The sequence below is a fragment of the Pelecanus crispus genome, chromosome 3 (genome assembly GCF_030463565.1).
Source record: "Pelecanus crispus isolate bPelCri1 chromosome 3, bPelCri1.pri, whole genome shotgun sequence".
Classification (NCBI taxonomy): domain Eukaryota; kingdom Metazoa; phylum Chordata; class Aves; order Pelecaniformes; family Pelecanidae; genus Pelecanus; species Pelecanus crispus.
Genome location: NC_134645.1, coordinates 41,619,486 through 41,639,198, shown reverse-complemented (window position 1 = coordinate 41,639,198; position 19,713 = coordinate 41,619,486). Strand labels below are relative to the sequence as shown.

General features: G+C 38.6%; 1 protein-coding gene across 1 annotated transcript in view; it reads left to right on the top strand.

Moving 5' to 3' along the window:
• Nucleotides 1-19,713, top strand: part of SRBD1 (S1 RNA binding domain 1) — a 124,212-nt gene that overhangs the window by 90,277 nt on the left and 14,222 nt on the right. Inside the window, exons 17-19 of the mRNA XM_075707254.1 lie at nt 11,384-11,490; nt 14,035-14,211; nt 18,680-18,832. Coding sequence (XP_075563369.1) covers nt 11,384-11,490; nt 14,035-14,211; nt 18,680-18,832 — 437 coding nt within the window. The remainder of the gene's footprint in view (nt 1-11,383; nt 11,491-14,034; nt 14,212-18,679; nt 18,833-19,713) is intronic.

Below are 19,713 nucleotides of genomic sequence, written 5' to 3'. Positions count from 1 at the left end.
GAAATTCTTGCGGTTGTGATTTGTCATCTGTAAAACTGGGACTGTTTTCAGGTACCTATATCTCAGTAGTGTGAAGTTTAAAGGTTCTGCAATGTCTGTGCATGTGTGGCTGTGGTAGGGGAGGTTATTATTGCTCTTCTAATTTCACAGTATCCTAGCAAAACCAGAACTGTTACTGTAAGAAAATATCTCCCAGAAGTTCTGTCACCTACAGGTCAAAGTAGTCTGAATAAGTACACCAAAACCAAAAGTCACCACTTCATACCTCTGTACTACCAGCTGTGTATTTTCTGCCACTGAAAGTTTGGGAGAAGTTAAGAGTACTTTTAATGTTTTATGAAAGGACTACAGAGTTTTTGATAATGCACTAATCTGATGTGGAGATTTCCTAGGCTCTTAGGAGCAGGATCTGGGGAATCTCTGGTAGCTAGAGACTGAGTTTGGTGACTGGTTTGCTCTTAGTTACAGGATGGGTAACTGGGAAAATACCATGTGTGTTCTTGTATACGGCAGCTATTTGGTATGTCTTTTCAGGTTGCCTAATACCCCAAAACCCCAATCTTAAACCTGTTTAAAATGTTGTGTTCAGTTACTGGTAACTTAAAAATAAATCAATTGAATGACTTTGGACTTTCCATCCTCAAAACCTTCAGTTCTGTTTACAAGCTCCTGACTGAAATGATCTCATGTCCTAAAGAAGACCGAATTAGAGTCAATTCAGCATTTTTCATTGCTAATGACAGTGAGGCACAAATTATAGAACTTCATATAACAGGATCCCATGCCTTTCATGATGGGCAAAGTCATATGCATACTATTTTAGACTAGTAGCATATTCTAATGATGTCTAGTCCTAATTATATTTAAACTGTAAAACACTCAAATTTCTCTGTCATTCTGTATTCAAAAGGCTAAAAACCGAAAATAGAAATCAAATGAAGACAGAAGCCTGTTAAGCAGATCACCTTAAATGAATTCCTTATGTACATGTAGAATTATTCATATATGTAAACGTTTAGAAAGGAATATTGAAACACTAAATTGCTGATTCAGCTAAAACCTCTCAATATTTATGTCTGTTTTAAAACAGAAAATGATACTGTTGAACATAGATTTTAAATCCGTATTAGAACTGTGTGTGTTCCAACTGTGGCACATGAACTTGAGAGCTTTGCTATGGCAGAAAACTAGCAAGCTGAGATTTGATAAACTTCCACATCATCTCTGAACTCTGATCTCTTTCTGTTGTGACATGATGCTAACCCCTTTTCAGAATTGCAGCTAGCCTTGATCTGCTGAAAGCGTTATATCCTTGCCTGTGTGAATCAGAAAGCAAGAGTCTGCTGCCTGGCCCTGAAATGTACCTGAAGACAGAGCAGTCTGAATATTGCAATTAAGACACCTTTGTATAACTTCATTTAACCTGCACATAAAATACTTAAAAAAAAAAAAAAATCTTAGGATGTGGTCTGACAAGAGTTTTTTTTCTGTTTTGTTTTAAATAAGCTAAGCTAACAATTTTAAGAGGAAATTGTTCTGGCTTTGTGATGGAAGAGCATTCCAGGCAGCACAGAATCACTAATGCTATTATTTTTTAGGCTGCATTTTCCTCTTCAGATTCTTGACTGACTGTGTTTTTAAAGGGTAAAAAATAGAGTGGTTTTCTGAAACTTTTCCTCTAATGGAGCTTCATACTTTGTCTTCCTTGAACTTTTCCTAGTTTTCACGATCATATGAAAAGCTGATTATTTTTGTTGTTCTAAGTCTACTGAACTATCTACCATAATTTTTGAAAAGTTCCAGTCTCCTACTAGACTCCCTTTAAGATGACTGAATCCTGCAAACACTTAAGCATATGCTCAATATTGAAGTAGCTTATCAGTAGACTTTGATAGGTCTTTGCTGCAGTTGAGTAAACTTAGAAGTGTGTATTTGCGGGATTGCCTTTGGATGCAAGAATTGCCTTTGAACCTCAGGTGGTACACAGCAAATCTTTACGTGGCTGAGACCTGCATCCTCAGTTATATCTCACTCTGAGATGAGTTTGCAGGCTGGGAATGGCATTAGCTGTCCATGTATCCTTCTTATGCATCAGAGGGTAGAAGTTGCTTGGGCCAGAGTTAGTGATGATGACTTGCTAGGAACAGCTGTCTTCCTCATCTCACCATGATTTGGATTAACTCTGCTCCTTGCATCAGCCCAGCCATGTGCTGTAAACCTCACTACAAGACTTGCACTTGAGCTGTCTTACCAAGCTTTGTGTGTTCCAGAAGCTGAAGCTTGGCCATAGCTGATCTAAGGTGTCTCAATTGTCTGATTTCTGATCGGAGCAACTTCTGCCTTGTGTGAGGGAAAGTCCAAAGTTTGATGCCTTAATCTAGGTTATTTAGAAGAACAGCTGTCTTATGGTATTCTTAAAATACAAATGCCATACAGAAAGGAACATCCAATAATAAAGATTTTTTTTTTTAATTTAAAAATGCTGGATTCTTGTAGTATAAGTAATAATTTGACAAAGCAGACATGCATTGAATAAGCCTATCTAATCATTTGGTTGATCCATCTGGTACATCATCTCTTAATTCCCAGTCCTGCAAAGCACAGATAAAACTTCTGTTGAACTTCTGTCCTTAATTAACGTAGTGGGACATCAGCCAGTGATTTCAATGGAGCAGGCCTTGATTCTGTATTGCTTTTCACATTGTAAAGTAGGGGTATACTTTGGCAAATGGAGGGAGACAGACTGCAGGTCTGCAAAAGCAGAGGTAGTTTTAATTCCCTTCTTGCTCGATGATATACCATCTTGCAGTTGTAAATGCTTGTACAAATAGAGAACTCTATTCTGCCTACCTTAGAAACTTTAGCAAAACCAAACCTGAGGCAGTACAGTTGCTTTTTGGACTAATTGCTTTTACAATTAGAATTCATAAAGATATCTGGTTTTAAAATGGTAGTTTTTAGGAGTTTCTAAATGATTAAATCTTAAATTATCCAAAACTTACTTTCTTATTCCTTTGTGATTTCCCAAGCTTGCCTAAAACTTGTTTTGGTTAAGCTTTAGACCCTTTATGAAGAAAAGATTTTGCAAGGGAAATAGACGTCAGTCTTTAAAGTGAATGATGCCGTAATCTGCTATCAGATTACACATTTGCAATTAATATCTTCATATATGCAGTAGTTAAAAGCTCTAACTTTGTAAGTAACGTCAACTTTGTAAGTCAGCAATAGTAATGCAATGATTATTTACAAATCTTCCCCTAGAGAATACCTAAGAAAACTTTTGTTCCAAGCAAGTTTTATTAACTTGTTGCGCTACAAAATTTTGTATTATTTTATGTTTACAAATCATTTAAACGATATATTGTTGTAGTGTTATAAACAAGCATTTCGAAGGAATTTTCAGACGTTGAATAAAAGTAAGGGTTATGTTATGAGGCTACAAATCACAGCATCTGTCAGGAATACTAGAAAAATAAGTGCTCTTTGATTTGTGCTTTTCCTTCCTACCTGCTGAGTTCCTATTTGTTTAAAAAAATGTGTATTGTAAGAGTACTCAATTGCTATTTCCATGTACAGGGTAGTACATGCATTATTCTTGTTTATGCAATTCTACTAGTTAATTTTGATTTCTCACTTTTTATATTATGCTAATCGCATTAGTAGTAATGATCATCACTGTCGATGGTGGTTCTGAAATGTCGCTTGGTTTTGATGAGAGAAATGTCGGTGTTCTTGTTCACTTGTAAAAATTGTCATTGAGAACTTAGATTTTTAGTACTGACAAGATAGTGCAGCTAATTTATTATTCAGTCCTGTCAACTTTTCAACCTCCAACGTGCAAACATTTTGCTTGTGCTATATATGTAATAGGAAAAGTACTAAATATACGTTTTAATGCAAATTTTGTCAAGCTTAGTGCAGAACAGATTTTTTAAAAAGGCACAAACTTACTACATCATAGAGATTTTTTTTCACCAATTAATTATTTATGCTTTTGTTTTAAATATAACTTGCTGTTATATGTAATGAGTGGTGCTGAAATTGGTTTCAGTTACCAAAGATGTGACTGACACAATGGATGCTTATGTACTCTGCCTGTCAAATCCACAAACACTGGTACTGAACAAACTTCTGTTTTCTCATGTTTCCTGGTTTTCTGTCAGCTTGCAGTTTTCTATGGGTCATTCAATAAACATTACACTGGGTGACTTTTTTGAGTTGCCATATGTCAATCAAAATGAAGTGCATGTTTTTTAGTAAGCAGAGAAAATAAGCTTGCTTTATTTGAGTTTGGCTGTGTCTTCTGCAGGACAGTGTCTTGCATTTTGTTTCATTCCTAGCTTGTTTTTGCCTTTAGCTATGCAGTGGAAGAGGTTGGGGACGCAGAGGGGAGGAGTGCCTGATGAAAGCAAAGGAGGAGCTAAATAGAAGAGAGGGAGAGAACTGAACAGTGGGATTTGAAAGTGTTCTTTCAGCATGTTCAATTTGAACTGATCCCCTTTTAAAAAATAAAAGGGGGGAGCCAGGCGTTGAGGAAAGTAAAATTACCTAAAAGCTTTTTCCAGCAAGTGTTTCAGGAGGTGGTGCCCTATGAAATAAATTTTTTTTCCCCCCTCTTAATTGTATCATGACTAATTCTGTTGGTGTGGGATTAAAAAACTGCTGAATGTCATTGTTTGGCATATACATTTTTTTCTAATGAGGGAATGGATATGTCATTGTATTAAATATATTGTCAGTGCATTGTTCATATGAGTCACCTGGTGTAGCAGTTGCTCAGTGTGTTTGTACACTAATTTTGAGAAAGCCGGTGAGCATGAGAAGTTGCTTATATTAGACATCTAGGATATGATAAAATATGTAGCAACTGTACAAATACTTCCTTTCTAGCAAATACCCTCAAGTGTGCATTTTTGTTTTCTTTTTTAATGTCAGAGCTGACAGACTTTGGTTTTGTTTTATAATTTTCTTTGAAAATATAAATCCATTTCTCTCTCTTGGGATATTTCAGTAATAGTAATGTGCTGTTAAAATAAACAGAATTTGGATTTTTGAAAACAAGAAATGAGTCAGAGTTAAGTACATAGGATAACAATATATCCTATAACAATATAGCATTTGGAGAAACCGCAAACAATCTTCAAAAGAAATGCTTGGAGTTAGGTCCTTTCATCAAACATCAGAGGGATAAGCTTGTTTTCTTAGAATCTAACTAAAAGGGATTTTCCAGAGGACGCTAGAGATTAAAACTCCCCGCCTGAACTTTCCAACATTTCCACCTGACATGTAAGGTGCATTTTTAATTTTTTTCTAATTCTGCACAAGAAAAGGTACTTATCATTAGACTACGTGTTACATTAGTCCTGCTGTACTTAAGGGCTTGTCCTGAATGCATTTTGCTTTTGTGGTTTCACAAGCATTTGAAATGCAGCTGATTGTATGTAGGCCACAGCACTAGTGGAGAATGTTTTTCCCTTTTTTAAATTTTAAAACACGTTTCCATGGATTGAATTCTGTAAAATAATACAGTTTTGAACTTTGCTTAGGATGTGTTGTCCCACCTAATTTCTCATTCAGTAAAAGTCATTCAGGCTGCACAGTTATACCACTTTGTAAAGAAAAAAAGTATTTTTTCAAGAGGCATGTTGGCTAGTTTCACATGCCAATATTAAAATTCATGGATACAGAAGTTAATGGTAGGTACCAACAAAATAATGTTTTATGAGGTGGTAGAAGTGTTTCAGGACTGACTTACAGACAGAAGAAATTAAATTACATTTACTTCATTGAAGGTTGACTTTTGGATTCAAAGGACAAGTGAGGTATAACTTGATCAAAAACCAAGACAGATTGTCTGACGTGCAGCTTGGTCTTATTTAGGATGAATGTTGATCTTGTTATAATACAGTAATGCCGAGCCTGGGTCAAGAACCTCCAGGTTGCTGCCCAGACTTGAGAACTCTTCCCCTCCCCACTGCTTTGTGACGAGCATCATTAGGTCATGTCTGCGCTACATTTGTAGGCTCTGCAGGGTACGAATAATTCTTGTTCAACTGCGTTGGAAGGTGCCTTGCTTGGCTCTTGGGCATTGTAAAGTAATAGTGATGCACAGGCTGGTTGTGGTGATGTCTGCTAATGTTTGTAAATGTAAAATAATAAGTATTTAAGAATTGCTGTGTGCAGCAGTAGAATTTTAAGCTGTTTGAATTTGTCTTTCAGAGACATATGCAATGATACCATATTTTCTGAAATGATGATCTTATAGGGGACCAGGAAAAGGTTACCAAATGCATTATAGTTGTGTATTGTTTTAGTATTTGGGGCGGGGGGTGTTGGGTGGTTTTGTTTTGGGTTTTTTTTTTTTTGTTGCTAAAGATAAAGAGCTTTGAGTTCTAAGTTTCTTCCATGTAAAAGCTGCCGGTTAGGGTTGTTCTAGTCTAGCACTAGTAATCTAGTGTTTAGTGTGTTTGGTCAGGCCAAGTTAGTCAGTCTACTGGTCCACCATCTATACTTAAGCAGATTGACTAAGTACAGCCTCCAGGCTTCATGTGAACAGTGGTTCTTTGACTTGATAAATTTGTCATGCAGATGACAAATGTATTTTTACAGTGTCTGTACTGGTATACTGCTACAAATAACTGAGCTGAGAGGCTATTTAAAATACTGCCTTCCTTTCGTGTACATCAGCAGGTTTATGAAACTGGAAAATGGCTTTCAGTTACAATTGTAGTAGCACCCTCTCAAGGAACAGATAGTTTTTTAGTAATGTTCCTTATTTCCAGTGAGTGTTCGTAGCTCTTGAAACTGAGCAAAACACCAATCCTTGCTCTCTGCTTCATACCATATAAAAAGAATAGATAGCTGAAGTATTGGGGGATATAATAATAGGACAAAACTCTCATGTGCGTAACAGACAGGTGTTCTTAAACACTGTTCTTTAGCGTTAAACATTCTGTGCTGTGTTTAATGAAAGTACGTGAAATGAAGTTATATTGATTTTTTTTAGCATGGGTTTGCAGAATGGTGGTTTTAAAACATGCAATATAATATTCTTTTTTTCTGGTAATTTTAACAAATTTACCACAGACTAATTTTAGCGGTAATCAGGACCAGAAATCAAAATAGCAGCCCTTGATTTTCTTCCAGGTTCATGAATGTAAGTTACATTTGGGTTATTTGGGATACCCTTTATAAAAATATTAGAAAAATGTAATGTTTGAATTTCATTTATTGGTTGACTACAATTATTTACTCTAGCAGTTTCAGTTAATCACGTAATTTAATTTTATGTATCTGGTTCCCTGGCTTACTTGATAATTCCTTAGAAAGCAAATACTAGAATACAGTTACAGTGCCTGATATTTCTCAGGGCAGATTAATTTCTATAGTCCTCCCCACAAAAAACTCAAACCAAACAGATGTCTAAGTACTTCCTAATGCTAGCCATGAAGCAACGTGGCTTTGTTTTCTGCAAACTGATGATAGATGGAAGTTTGCAGATTTGCTCTCAGCATCCTGCAGTTTGTGGCAAGTCCCGTATTTCTGCTGGCCTTAGTTTCCATAAATTGGGGGTATCAATCCTTTTTATTGCTTGGAAGTCATCATACAAAATGAAGTCTTCTGCTCCAGATCTTCTATTCCAGCAGTGAATATTTTAATAGTCATCACTTCTGAGTATCCTTTTAATAAAACCTTAGTGATTTATTTGGGTGGTAAATTCAAGATTATGTTTGAAAATCGCACCAAAGGACATGCTCCTTACTTGTTAGGCATAGCTGTCAGGGCACCTTTTGTGCTTGACTCCGAGGAGGCTCCTAGTGCGAATGGCTCAGCTGGCTGCGGGAGCTAATTTCTCCTGGTTTTGAGGGGAGTTGTGGGGGCAGTTGTGGTATTTGTTCCACAAATAAAGACAGTTAATAAATAAGAGTATTCTGATTAAAAAGACAATACTTTACAGTTTTAGTGGGGACACTCTCATGCGTAGGGGTACATTCAGAGTTAGTGTTAATATGAAAATATTTTATTTAGAAGGATTTGCAGCGGATCAGCTCATGATGCAACAATCTACCATGTTGGTGTGTGGAGGGGTGGTTGTTATGCAGCATAAAATTCTGCGTAAGCACACTTTGAAAGTAGCCTTGCATATTGGACTTGCAACAGTTGAGAGGGATTCCTGTCTTTACAGACTTCTTGTAGCGAGTGAGCAGCATGGAGTGTGTGTCCTTCTAGTAGTGTCTGAATAATCTGATAGCACCCCATTGCATATAAATAGTGCATAGAAGTATATAATATCATCTAAACTCTGATATTTGAGAAGATGAGTGAAATGTTTGGAAGACTGGAAAATGCACTGCACTTTAAACCTTTCTGAAGTGTAACCTGTTAGCAGTAGGAAGTATTGTCAATGATATTGGCATAATAATGTTTTTAACTAACTACTTTTATAAACTAAATTCATAACACTGTGCTTTGTACCAATGTAAAGAGGTATGTAGAAATTTCTTCATCATAGCAAAAGGAAACTGTGATGGTCAGTTGGTGCATCTTGGAGGCAGATTTGCTGTCTGGAAAGTTTTCCTAGTGTTTGCAACTTAGATACATTCAGCTAGTGAACAACGTTTACTTCTGTGAGATATGGATAGTTTAGGGATTGCTTTAGCCATGCTGTCTTATGTTTATCCTCTTCTGTCAGATCAACCCATTCACTTTTTCACATACATGCTCTGATGTCCATTCAAAAGGGTACAACTGTAATAAAGAACAACTTGTTCATGTCTTGTTTTATTTCATGGTGACTGTCAAGCAGCAATGAAGTTAAAAGATGCAAATCATCTTTGAGAGACCTGAGAACTCCTTGTCTTCCTGGCAAAAAAAGATAAACAGTTGAATATCACAATTTTTCCAAACTGCGTGTGTTCTGTCACCTGAATTTTACACACATTATTGCATCCACAAACTTAAATCTTCAGATAAATGCCAACTTCACATTTGAAATTGAGCATCTGTGAGCACTGGTCTTTCTTCCACTGGCAGAGGTATTTCAGGACGCTTTGCTATTGGTTGCGATATATCCTTTCCTGGTTTGGGGCGGAGTATAGTTGGCTGAATTGCTATCTAAGTTCACTTTCAGCAGCCTGGAAATAAAGCTTCTGCTGACTCTAGTCTCATCCAAACAACAGCTTAAAAAGATTAGGCCAAATCTATGGATTACCACCTTTGCTACACTCTGTGCTATAAGGCGTTCTAGAGACGATGAGGAATGTCTCAGTTTTGAATCATGTAACTGCGTGTTATTCCTTCCGAAGAAAGATCGTCATCTTAAGGAATGAGACTTAAACAGCAGTCTACCCCAGTCTCTGCCACAGACCCTACTTCATATTCGGAGTAGTTATTTTAGACCACGCTTTTTTTAGAGGTGGCCAAGAACTGCTACAGTTAATGGAACTTGTTCATGGAACTTGTGAAACTTGATAATCAACTTCCAAGTTCCTTGGAGTCAGTAGCCTTTCCTAAAAGCAGACGGAAATTTTGAGTACTCTGCATTTTTTTTTTTCTCCTTTTGCCTTCCTCCATCAGAATGAAAACAATTGTTAAATTAGCATCTTTGTTTTATTAAATTTTTAATTTGTGGTTCATCATGGAAAATCTAGTCCAGTACTTGGCAGCTGTCCTTGGCAAAGAAGAGAAAATGTGGGTGTTGTTTCTGAACAGTTTTATTCTGGATCTTGTACTGTGTTATATAAATGCATCCTTGCATGAGCATGTGTGAGAGCTAGAAGCCTTTAGCTCTAGTACATACCTGGCTGATGGCAGGAGGAGGGAATATATAGAACATTCACACTAAGAGAAGCTGCATCTTCAGTAAGTCAGAAAAATAGAAAGATAAGACTTCTTTTTAGGGTGTGGGGGTTTTTGTTTGTATCTCTTTATTCAGGAAAAAAGCCATTGTGTTGTAGTAGCAACACATTAGTAAGTAGAAACTGACACTTGATCTGCAAAGTGTACAAGTAAGCTTTGTGGTGGTAAGGCCAAGACTGTGTGCAAATGCAAGTACTTCTGCATGTACGTGGCTTTTTGCGTGCAAACTTTGTATAGGAGGAGTAATATTGGCGAAATTTGTGCTTCCTGTTTGTTAGTAACTTTATTATGTATCATACCATGAAAATACATCACATTACCATTACCTGAAATGAGTGGGCTATGAAAAAAGTTGCCGTAAGTTTTACGATTGTTTCGGTTATTAACCACTGCTTGATGAACTACCAATATTAGTAGATTGGGATTGATGCTGTTGGCATGTTAAATTTAACTATGAAATCTTTAAAAGGTCTGAATGGCTTAGAAGGTAAAACAAAGTAGTGGATGAAGTGCTTGGCATCTTGGCTCACATCCAGCTTGATGTCCTAAATGAATGCATCACGAAACCACAACAGATCAACCCAGATTTACATGAGTGACGTATAAGAGCCCTGAAGCTAAGCCAACATAGTGATTGAATTAGCTCCTGCATTTAGAGAGGCTTCTCCCTCCAGGTCAGACTTCCAAGCACTGATGGGCCTGTGTGGGAAACTAAAAGTTATAGATTGAAGTATGCCTACATTGTGGAGGAAAAGAAATCTTAGAGCTTCAGAACTTTTATCTTTGACAAGTGTGACTGATTTTCTTTTGGGGAAGGGCGGGGGGAGAAGGGGAAATACTATGAACAATAATGGAAAACCTGGAAGAATTTCCATTAGTGGTGCTTTGGTCAAGGACCTGCCAATCTTCCCAGAAATATCTGTTCAAAGTCTGAAACATTTTGTTGCTGCAGGGCTGATACGTACCTTATGTATTGCCCACCCTCATACAATACCTGGCTTGTTCTCTAAGTAAAAAATAACTGTACTGTGTGTGATGCTTATAAATAGGACAATTTTGCAAACTTTTGTGTTGCAGGTGCAAAAAGTACAGGATTTTGTGATCTTTTCTCCTTATTTTTAAAATACTGTCTTATTTTTAATAAACTGATACTATAGGTAAATAAATGTCAGATTAAAGACAAGACATAGTGGATGAACAGAAGCATTACTCCTTTTGAGTAATCACTGTGTTTAATATAGTTTTGTTTTTACATGATGCGGGGAAATAGTTATTAAATGAAAAAAAATACAGTAATGTGAACAGTGTCTTATTCTAGGGATTTGTATCATGACAAAGATGTTGCAAAGAGGTACTGGAGACCTCTTAAAAATATGTTCTACAATTTATGTTTTTAACTGGTACCCTCACATAAGATACTGATAAGTTGCAGCAACTATTTTATTAACGTTAGCATTGTTTGCAATTCTTACTTATGTATGCTTCGATATTTCAGTAACCTGATATCTCCATTTTTGTTTCTCAGCATGATGTATCACAGACTTTGCTCAAAGCGACTCTGGACAGTGTGGTTGAAGAGTGTGTCAGCTTTGTAGGAGTTGATATTAACATCTGCTCAGAAATACTATTAAGGTGAGTCAAACATTTTCCTATCCCAGTAATTACATGGCTCTGGATCACAGAGTCTCTGTTTAGTCTGCCATCTGACTGGAGCTCAGCTGGAGCAAATGTCTCTTGTGTTAAACTGCCAATTACATGAAAATGACACATTAAGACAGTATTTCACTGGATCATTAAGAGTCAGTTTTTAAGGGTATGTGTGGTTCTCCAGGGTAAAACTATTCTTCAGAGATAAACAGACATTTAAAAATTTTGAACCGACACTGCAATTTTAGAAAAACTTTATATAACTCATTTGTACTTTTACACCGAGAAAGGGATTTTCAAATGTACTTTCTGTCTCTTAGAAGGTATTTTTATAGGTATTGCTAAGTGGAACAGGTTGTAAAAGTTGGGTGAAGAAAGGAGAAAAAGAAAGATTTAAAACTGCTGAAAAATTTATCCCTCTTTACTGATTTTTTTTTAAGTAATTATGCCATATTTGCTTGGAAAATGTTCTAGATTTTATTTCTCTTGGTTAGAAATTAAAAGCTCATTCTCTCTTTTGAGTGTGTAGAATTGAGAATTGTTTAGATATGCAGCCTCTTAGAAGAGCAAAGTGTCACTGTCATCCTCTGTAGTAGGAGTGGAAGAAAAAGAATGTCCATAATCTAGGTAGTGACAATTATATTAGATACCAAATTTAGGAAAAATGTATTCTTGCTAGCTCTCTTTTTTTTAAAAAACGCCTTATTTTCATTCTTGAAAACATTTTTCCGTATTTTGAGGAGGCTATCTATTCTTTGGGTTTTTCCACTGTATCTTCCATATTCTTTTTCTGTGTATCTAATTCTTAGCCCGACTCCTGACTTACCTTCTGTCTTACCTTCTTTCAGACTTAGATCAGCTATTAGTAGGAAAGAAAATAGTGCCTATTGGTAAATGAGGCTGACCAGCTTTCATTCATGAATAAAACCCTACCTGAGCATTTGCAGCGGGTGAGCACTGTCAGCCTTCTGCAGGGTGCGACTGTATTGTGTGGTTCAGCAGAGGGCACCAGGCTGAGGTGCTGCTGTGTCTCCACAAAACTGTGGAGCAGCGCTGTCCAGTCATGGTTACAGGTGGTAACCGTGTTGGCTAAATACTTTGTTTGGTCTGATTAACCTCGCTTATGATGCTCGTATGCACATGCTACATCAAGTTCTGGATCTAACGTGATCTTCAGCAGTTCAATTCTGCTGTTCTGTGTAGATGGGGTCTAAGTTTCCCTCAGATGAACAGTGTATGAAATTGTCACCCTAGCCAGAAAGCTAGCAGGGCTTTTTGATTATACTTTGATGCATCAAATGTACTTGTTGACACATACTACACGTGGAAGGGGTGACAATGCTACAGTAATTGCATTACTGCTGAGTATCGTACTTGAAAGACTTGATCATCACTGGAAAATTCTGTGAACTCTGTGTCATGTTCCTTTGTCAGTGTAAATAAGCTGGATTTCATCATGTTTCTAAGATTTTTTTTGAGAAAATTCCATTCCTAATGATTAATATTTTGTCTATGGTTAAAGGTGTGTCTCTTCAATTTAATTCTGAGGCTTCACCAACTTTGGATTATTTTTTTAACTTTTTCTTGAGGATGAGAAAAATTGAAAGATTTTTGACGGTTCTTGCCAGGTTTGCTGGTGGTGTTTTTCTAGAATCGGCCCATGCCATTTCACAAACAGGTCTCTGCTGCCATTGACTTAAAGTAATGGCATCTGATACATAGAGCCAGACAGGTGACATTTTCTTCTCAAGTGCCAGAAGTAACTGCCCACCAGAGCTCTTTTCCCTCTTTCTATGATTAACGTACTCCATACAAAGTTGTACTCACATGTACGTACAGAAAATGTGCAGCCAACCCACTGCTTCCTGAAGGAACTTGGCTAGCTGCAGTTGCACTTCACAGGTAAGTTCTTTGCCAGACCCAAGCTGCCCTCAGAACAACTCATGCAGCCTGTTCCCAGCTGCTCTTTTATCTTAAGACCAGCTGAGAGAAGAGGAACAAGCTGTGTGGATCTGTTAAATTGTGTGAGGAAGGCAAGCTGCTCCCAGGCTGGATAGCAGACGTTAGCCCTTCATGTTGGGGCAAGGTGTTGCGGTACCATTGGAAGAGAATAGCTGAGAGGGGGCTGTTCTCACAGGAACAATTTATCTGTCCTGAACCCTCCTCCCACGTCGTTTCCTGAAGAGGGCAGCTGGGGGCAGGCCATAAGACATGACAAATTGAATTGGCATTACAGAAATAGCCAACAGATCATAAATTACACGTCCCTGGCTTACTGGTTAGGTATGTGCAGAACCATATTGCTGTACCAAGTTTTGTTGACTTGAGTGGATTCCTTCCACAGAACTAAGAGAAGGGATCCTTTTTCAGATGATGCCTTTGGTCTGGGAGTCTAATTGCAAATTTCTTAGCTGTTTTTAAGTTTTGTAAACCAGATTTTCCACAGTAATGTGTATCCTGGTAACGGATAGGACTTGTATTAATTACTGTTCAATGGTAATAAATGTATTCTGTAAACTTTTCTCTTAGGCACATTGCAGGACTGAATGCTAACAGGGCTAAAAATATAATTGAATGGCGAGAGAAGAATGGACCGTTTATAAACCGAGAACAGCTCAAGGAAGTTAAAGGTCTGGGTCCTAAATCCTTCCAACAGTGCGCTGGCTTCATCAGATTCAATCAAGAATATATTAAGACCTTCTGCAGGTAATAGAGATGTTGGCTATCTTGGCTAAATTATCCAAAATATTATGAGAAGACTTCTTCCCTTTCTGTTTTGTATTCAGGCTTGAGATTTGAGGAATCCTAGGCCTTTTCCCCCTGACAGACAGTATCTTAACAAATCAACTTCTTTGTCTGTAGTTGAACATAGGTCTCCCACTGAATAATCATGGTTTATTAGCCCAGTACTCTACAAGTCAGGGTTTCTATAAGTATGTAAATTTAATTACAAATTCTGCCACTGAATCAGTAGAAGAAATTTGGCATGCATCAGTATCGTGATCTGAGATATTAAACCCTTACAGTCTTGTGTTTCAGGCATAATTTAGAGATTTGTAAATTTGTTTTAATGCGGTAAAGATTACTCTGCAGAACATAATGGTAGTAAACTAGAGTGGATTTTTGTAGGGTTTCAATTCCATTACCTGGAAGAGAGAAAGTTGAATAAGCTGCCAACCTCTATCTGTGTTATTCTCCTCTGCCTAGCAAGCTGTGGTGGTTTGACCCTGGCTGGATGCCAGGTGCCCACCAAAGCTGCTCTATCACTCCCCTTCTCAACTGGTCAGGGGAGAGAAAATATAATGAAAAAGCTCGTGGGTCGAGATAAAGACAGGGAGATCTCTCACCAATTACCGTCACAGGCAAAACAGACTCAACTTGGGGAAAATCAGTTTAATTTATTGCCAATCAAAACTGAGTAGGAGAGAGGAGTGAGAACATGGGTAAGGTAATAAGAAATAAACCCAAATCTTAAAACACCTTCCCCCCACCCCTCCCTTCTTCCCAGGTTCAACTTCACTCTCGATTTTCTCTACTTCCTCCCCCCCCAGCAGTGCAGGGGGACAGGGAATGGGGGTTGTGGTCAGTTCATCGCACGTTGTCTGTGCTGCTCCTTCCTCCTCAGGAGAGGACTCCTCACACTCTTCCCCTGCTCCAGCATGGGGTCCCTCCCACAGGAGACAGTCCTCTACGAACTTCTCCAGTGTGGGTCCCTCCCACAGGCTATGGTTCTTCATGAATTGCTCCAGCATGGGTCCCTTCCAAGGGGTGCAGTCCTTCAGGAGCAGACTGCTCCAGCATGGGTCCCCCACGGGATCACAAGCCCTGCCAGCAAACCTGCTCCAGCGCGGGCTCCTCTCTCTCCACGGGTCCACAGGTCCTGCCAGGAGCCTGCTCCAGCGTGGGCTTCCCACGGGGTCACAGCCTCCTTCGGGCACATCCCCCTGCTCTGGCGTGGGGTCCTCCCTGGGCTGCAGGTGGATATCTGCTCCAGCGTGGACCTGCATGGGCTGCAGGGGGACAGCTGCCTCACCATGGGCTTCACCAGGGGCTGCAGGGGAATCTCTGCTCCGGTGCCTGGAGCACCTCCTCCCCCTCCTTCTGACCTTGGTGTCTGCATGGTCGTTCCTCTCGCATATTCTCACTCCTCACTCCAGCTGCAGTTTGCGTCCCAGTGTTTTGGGGTTTCCCCCGCCCCCCCCCTTCTTAAATGTTATCACCGAGGTGCTACCACTGTTGCTGATTGGCTTGGCCTCAGCCAGCAGCAGGTGCATCTTGGAGCCAGCTGGCATTGGCTCTGTCGGACATAGGGGAAGCTTCTAGTAGCTTCTCACAGAAGCCACCCCTGTAGCCCCCCCTGCTACCGAAACCTTGCCACGCAAACCCAATAAGCAAGCATAATGTGACTGTCTTGTATCTCAAATGTGTAAGAGGCCCTTTCCTAGCTACAGTTTGTCAACAGTGGGTCCATCGTTTTCCCTGCCATCTCATTCCCTGTATCCGTACCAAGCCTTTCCCTTTTGCAGCCATTCATTGTGCTTCTCTTCTACACCTGAAATCCTTCCTCTCCACAACTGAAAGTACCCTTTCTAGGGCAATATCTCTTCTCCTGTCTTTCCCATTTCTCCTTCCAACATAAAGAACTAAGAAAGGGCATGGTGGTAGCACCATCCCCACCCTTTTGCTGCTGACTCTTGTCAAAAAATATTTTCCTGGGAAGCGCATGCTATTTTTTAGCCAACCCAATGCTCAGAAGCAATACTATATTCCCAGTTGCTGCTGGCCAAACAGCACATGCGTAACTTCCAGGCAGGAGGTAGGCACATTAGGACTGGCTTACTGCCCGGGTGGAAGGTATACAGATTGGTTGCCCATCTGGCAGGGAGGTACATGCTGCAGGCCAAATGGTGCACACTGTAAGCACCAGAAGACCAAGGAAATTGCTTTCATGGCTGTAGGTGATCAATAGGTCTTACATTGTACAGATCTGTTCTAGTGAATGCTGCAATACAACAAGAGGAAGAAAAGGCTGACACTTCTTTTTTTATTTTCCAAAAGTTCACTGGTGAAATGTTTAAGAACATTGTATTTTTTTTCCTTGCTGGACTATGTTAGTCAGGTTCCATAAAACTTGAGAACACTGTATAACCTGAGAAATCTGCTATAACTTCGGAGTCTGAGGCCAAAATAAAGCTCTAACACCATCGCCTCCACAACATTTGTGTGCCCAGGTGGCAAAACCAAACGTTTTTGAAATGGACTTTGAGAAGGTTTCATTTTTGTCCTCTCTAATCATGTTGATGGCTATAGAATGCTGTGTGAATTAGTTTTTGTGCTTTGTACTTGAAGTTAACAAATAGTGGTTATTTTAAAAACTGATATGGAAAGAGAAAGTTATGTCTGCATTTCTGCTGACAGTCGATGCATAGGTAGAGCCCAAAGTGCAAGTGCTAGTTCCGGGTCCTTCGGTGAGTTCTCTTTTGTACTGCAAAAGCAGGAATGACTTGTGATTTAGGCAACAAAAACAACCAAACAAAGAGGCAAGTATTGTGGTTTAGCCCCAGCCAGCAACTAAGCACCATGCAGCCGCTTGCTCACTCCCCCTACCCTGATGGGATGGGGGAGAGAATCGGAGGAGTAAGAGTGAGAAACACTCCTGGCTTGAGATAAGAACAGTTTAATAATTGAAATAAAGTAAAATAGTAATGATAATAATAACAATATAATAATGATAATAATAATAATATACAAAGCAAGTGATGCACAATTCAATCGCTCACCACCCACTGACCGATACCCAACCAGTTCCCGAGCAGCGATCGCTGCTCCCCGGCCAACCCCCCCCAGTTTCTATACTGAGCATGATGTCATATGGTATGGAATAGCCCTTTGGTCAGTTTGGATCAACTATTCTGGCTGTGCCCCCTCCCAGTTTCTTGCACACCTGGCAGAGCATGGGAAGCTGAAAAGTCCTTGACTAGCATAAGCAGTACTTAGCAACAACTGAAACATCAGTGTGTTATCAGCATTCTTCTCCTACTAAATCCAAAACACAGCACTATGCCTGCTACTAGGAAGAAAATTAACTCTATCCCAGCCGAAACCAGGACAGCAAGAAAGGAGCCTTTGCCAGAGGAGTCATTTGATGCCTTTACTGTATCCTGAGCATTTTTTGACTTAAGGGAAACTTTAATGGAAGAAGTGTGCCAGTTGTAAATATGCTACACACATGAAGATAGATCTCTCTCTCCTGTCTTCTGTAAAGCCTTCCTACCAATGTGGGCAATCGGTCCATGGATCTCTCTGAGATTTTGGGACTTTGGAGCCTTTTCATTATCCAGCCAATTGGAAGGAAAAAAAAAAAAAAAGCCCAATCCAAATGCTAACTGAAGCTAACTGATTAGGAGTCAGTAATGTATTCACTAAGTTTTAAGGAAAGGTGTATTAAGATACTTTTCCAAAAATGGCTTATAAATTCTGAAATAACGGTAGATTTGACCTTTAGCTTTTTTCTGTTCTAAGCAAATCTTGGTCTGAGTTCCTTTGATGTGAAATTTTTCATAATTTGACCTGGCCTGTGTTTAAGAAGAATTTTTCAGAAATCTAAGTATAGGAAGTCAATAAATGTGGTTTAAAAAGTTCTGAAGTTTAAGCATTCACATACTTTCCTTGTTCTGTACATATGCTTGAGATGCAATTTGCTTACCTAAAGATGGTATGAATAGGACATTTTCTTTATAAATTTTTCAAATTTAAAATGATGCAGACTATTAATCAATAGGTAAGTCTGAAAGTATCCTCACAAGATCTTTATCAAGTAGATAAATGCAATTGTCCCCATCTTAGAGACAGAAGATGCTATCCAGATTGCAAACGGTACAGTAGGTTGTGTAGTGTTTTCTTTATGATCTTGTCATCGTGAAGAAATTTTGATGAAGCACAAAATCCCTTCCCAATGTTTGTTTCTATTTTAAATTCATTTATGCATACATTCATATGTTATATTTTTATGCTATAATTGTATTGTTAAGATACACAATGACCTTTTAGGGGTTTTGTACTTTTTTTAAAGAATGAACGTTTATATAAAAGTCTGATTGCATTTTTCACATGTGGGCACTGGGCTAGGATCTTGTTTATTAAGAATGACGTGTCCATTTTTGATTTCTGACAGTAGTAACAAAACGGGACTTGGAAGTCATGCACTTTTGACTAAAGCAGGTGCACAAGGTAAAAAGAAGAGCAAACCAACACCATGTGCCTCACAACAGCCCAATCCTTTGGACCAAACTTGTATTCATCCAGAGTCTTACAACATTGCAATGAGGTAAGCAGTGAGAAAGCTTTTGAACCATTGATGCTGTCAATTTTTAAAATGAAAGTACTAATGTTTCTGACAACAGCCTGCTCAGCCTTTTGGGACAGGAATACTTATATTAATTTGATGCTTTCTTCAAGAAAAAGGTATGCCTCAGAAGTTCTTTACAAGTGAATGGTTTCAGTTGGTGTGTTTTGCCTCTTATGTGCATGCAAGTTTTTAGTTTTATTGTTTGGGTTTTTTGTTTTTACATTGTTTTTCAGTAAGGAAATCAGTGAATTTTCAGAACTTCGCCAGACTTCCCTCCCATGACCCTGTCTTCTTCATATCACCACTTAGCGCCTCACTGAGGCCACTTTTCTCAAGTTCCTTCTGTTTGCCAACTCTTTTTATGCCACACATCACTTTCAGTTTGGACTTTCAGTTCACAAAGTGCGGAGACAAATCATTTGTTCTACAAATGTCTAAAAAAACTGATTTTTTTTTTCTTCTACCTTGTGCCAATATATTATGTAAAAGGCTATAACAAAAACATAATTTTATTTGTTCTTAAAAATAATCTAATTGAAATACTATGCAAATTTTTGTTCAGTGGTAGTTTAATACCTCTGCATCATTAAGATACGCTTTTACGTTGTTGCTTATGTTCAGCATGTGTCAAACAAACTTTCCACTTGGTGAATTTTGACCACCAGAATTTGTTTGTTTGTGTGTTTGAGTGTGCACACAAGTGAATGGACACATGTGAGCATGTGTCATTATTGTGAGCCTTTGAAATTAAATTCTGATAATGCAGGATCTAATTAAGAAGTATATATTAAGTTCCCAAATATATGCACGCCATGGTGGTTTTACTAAGTGACCTTCGGCTAAACAAAGACAATGTTTTT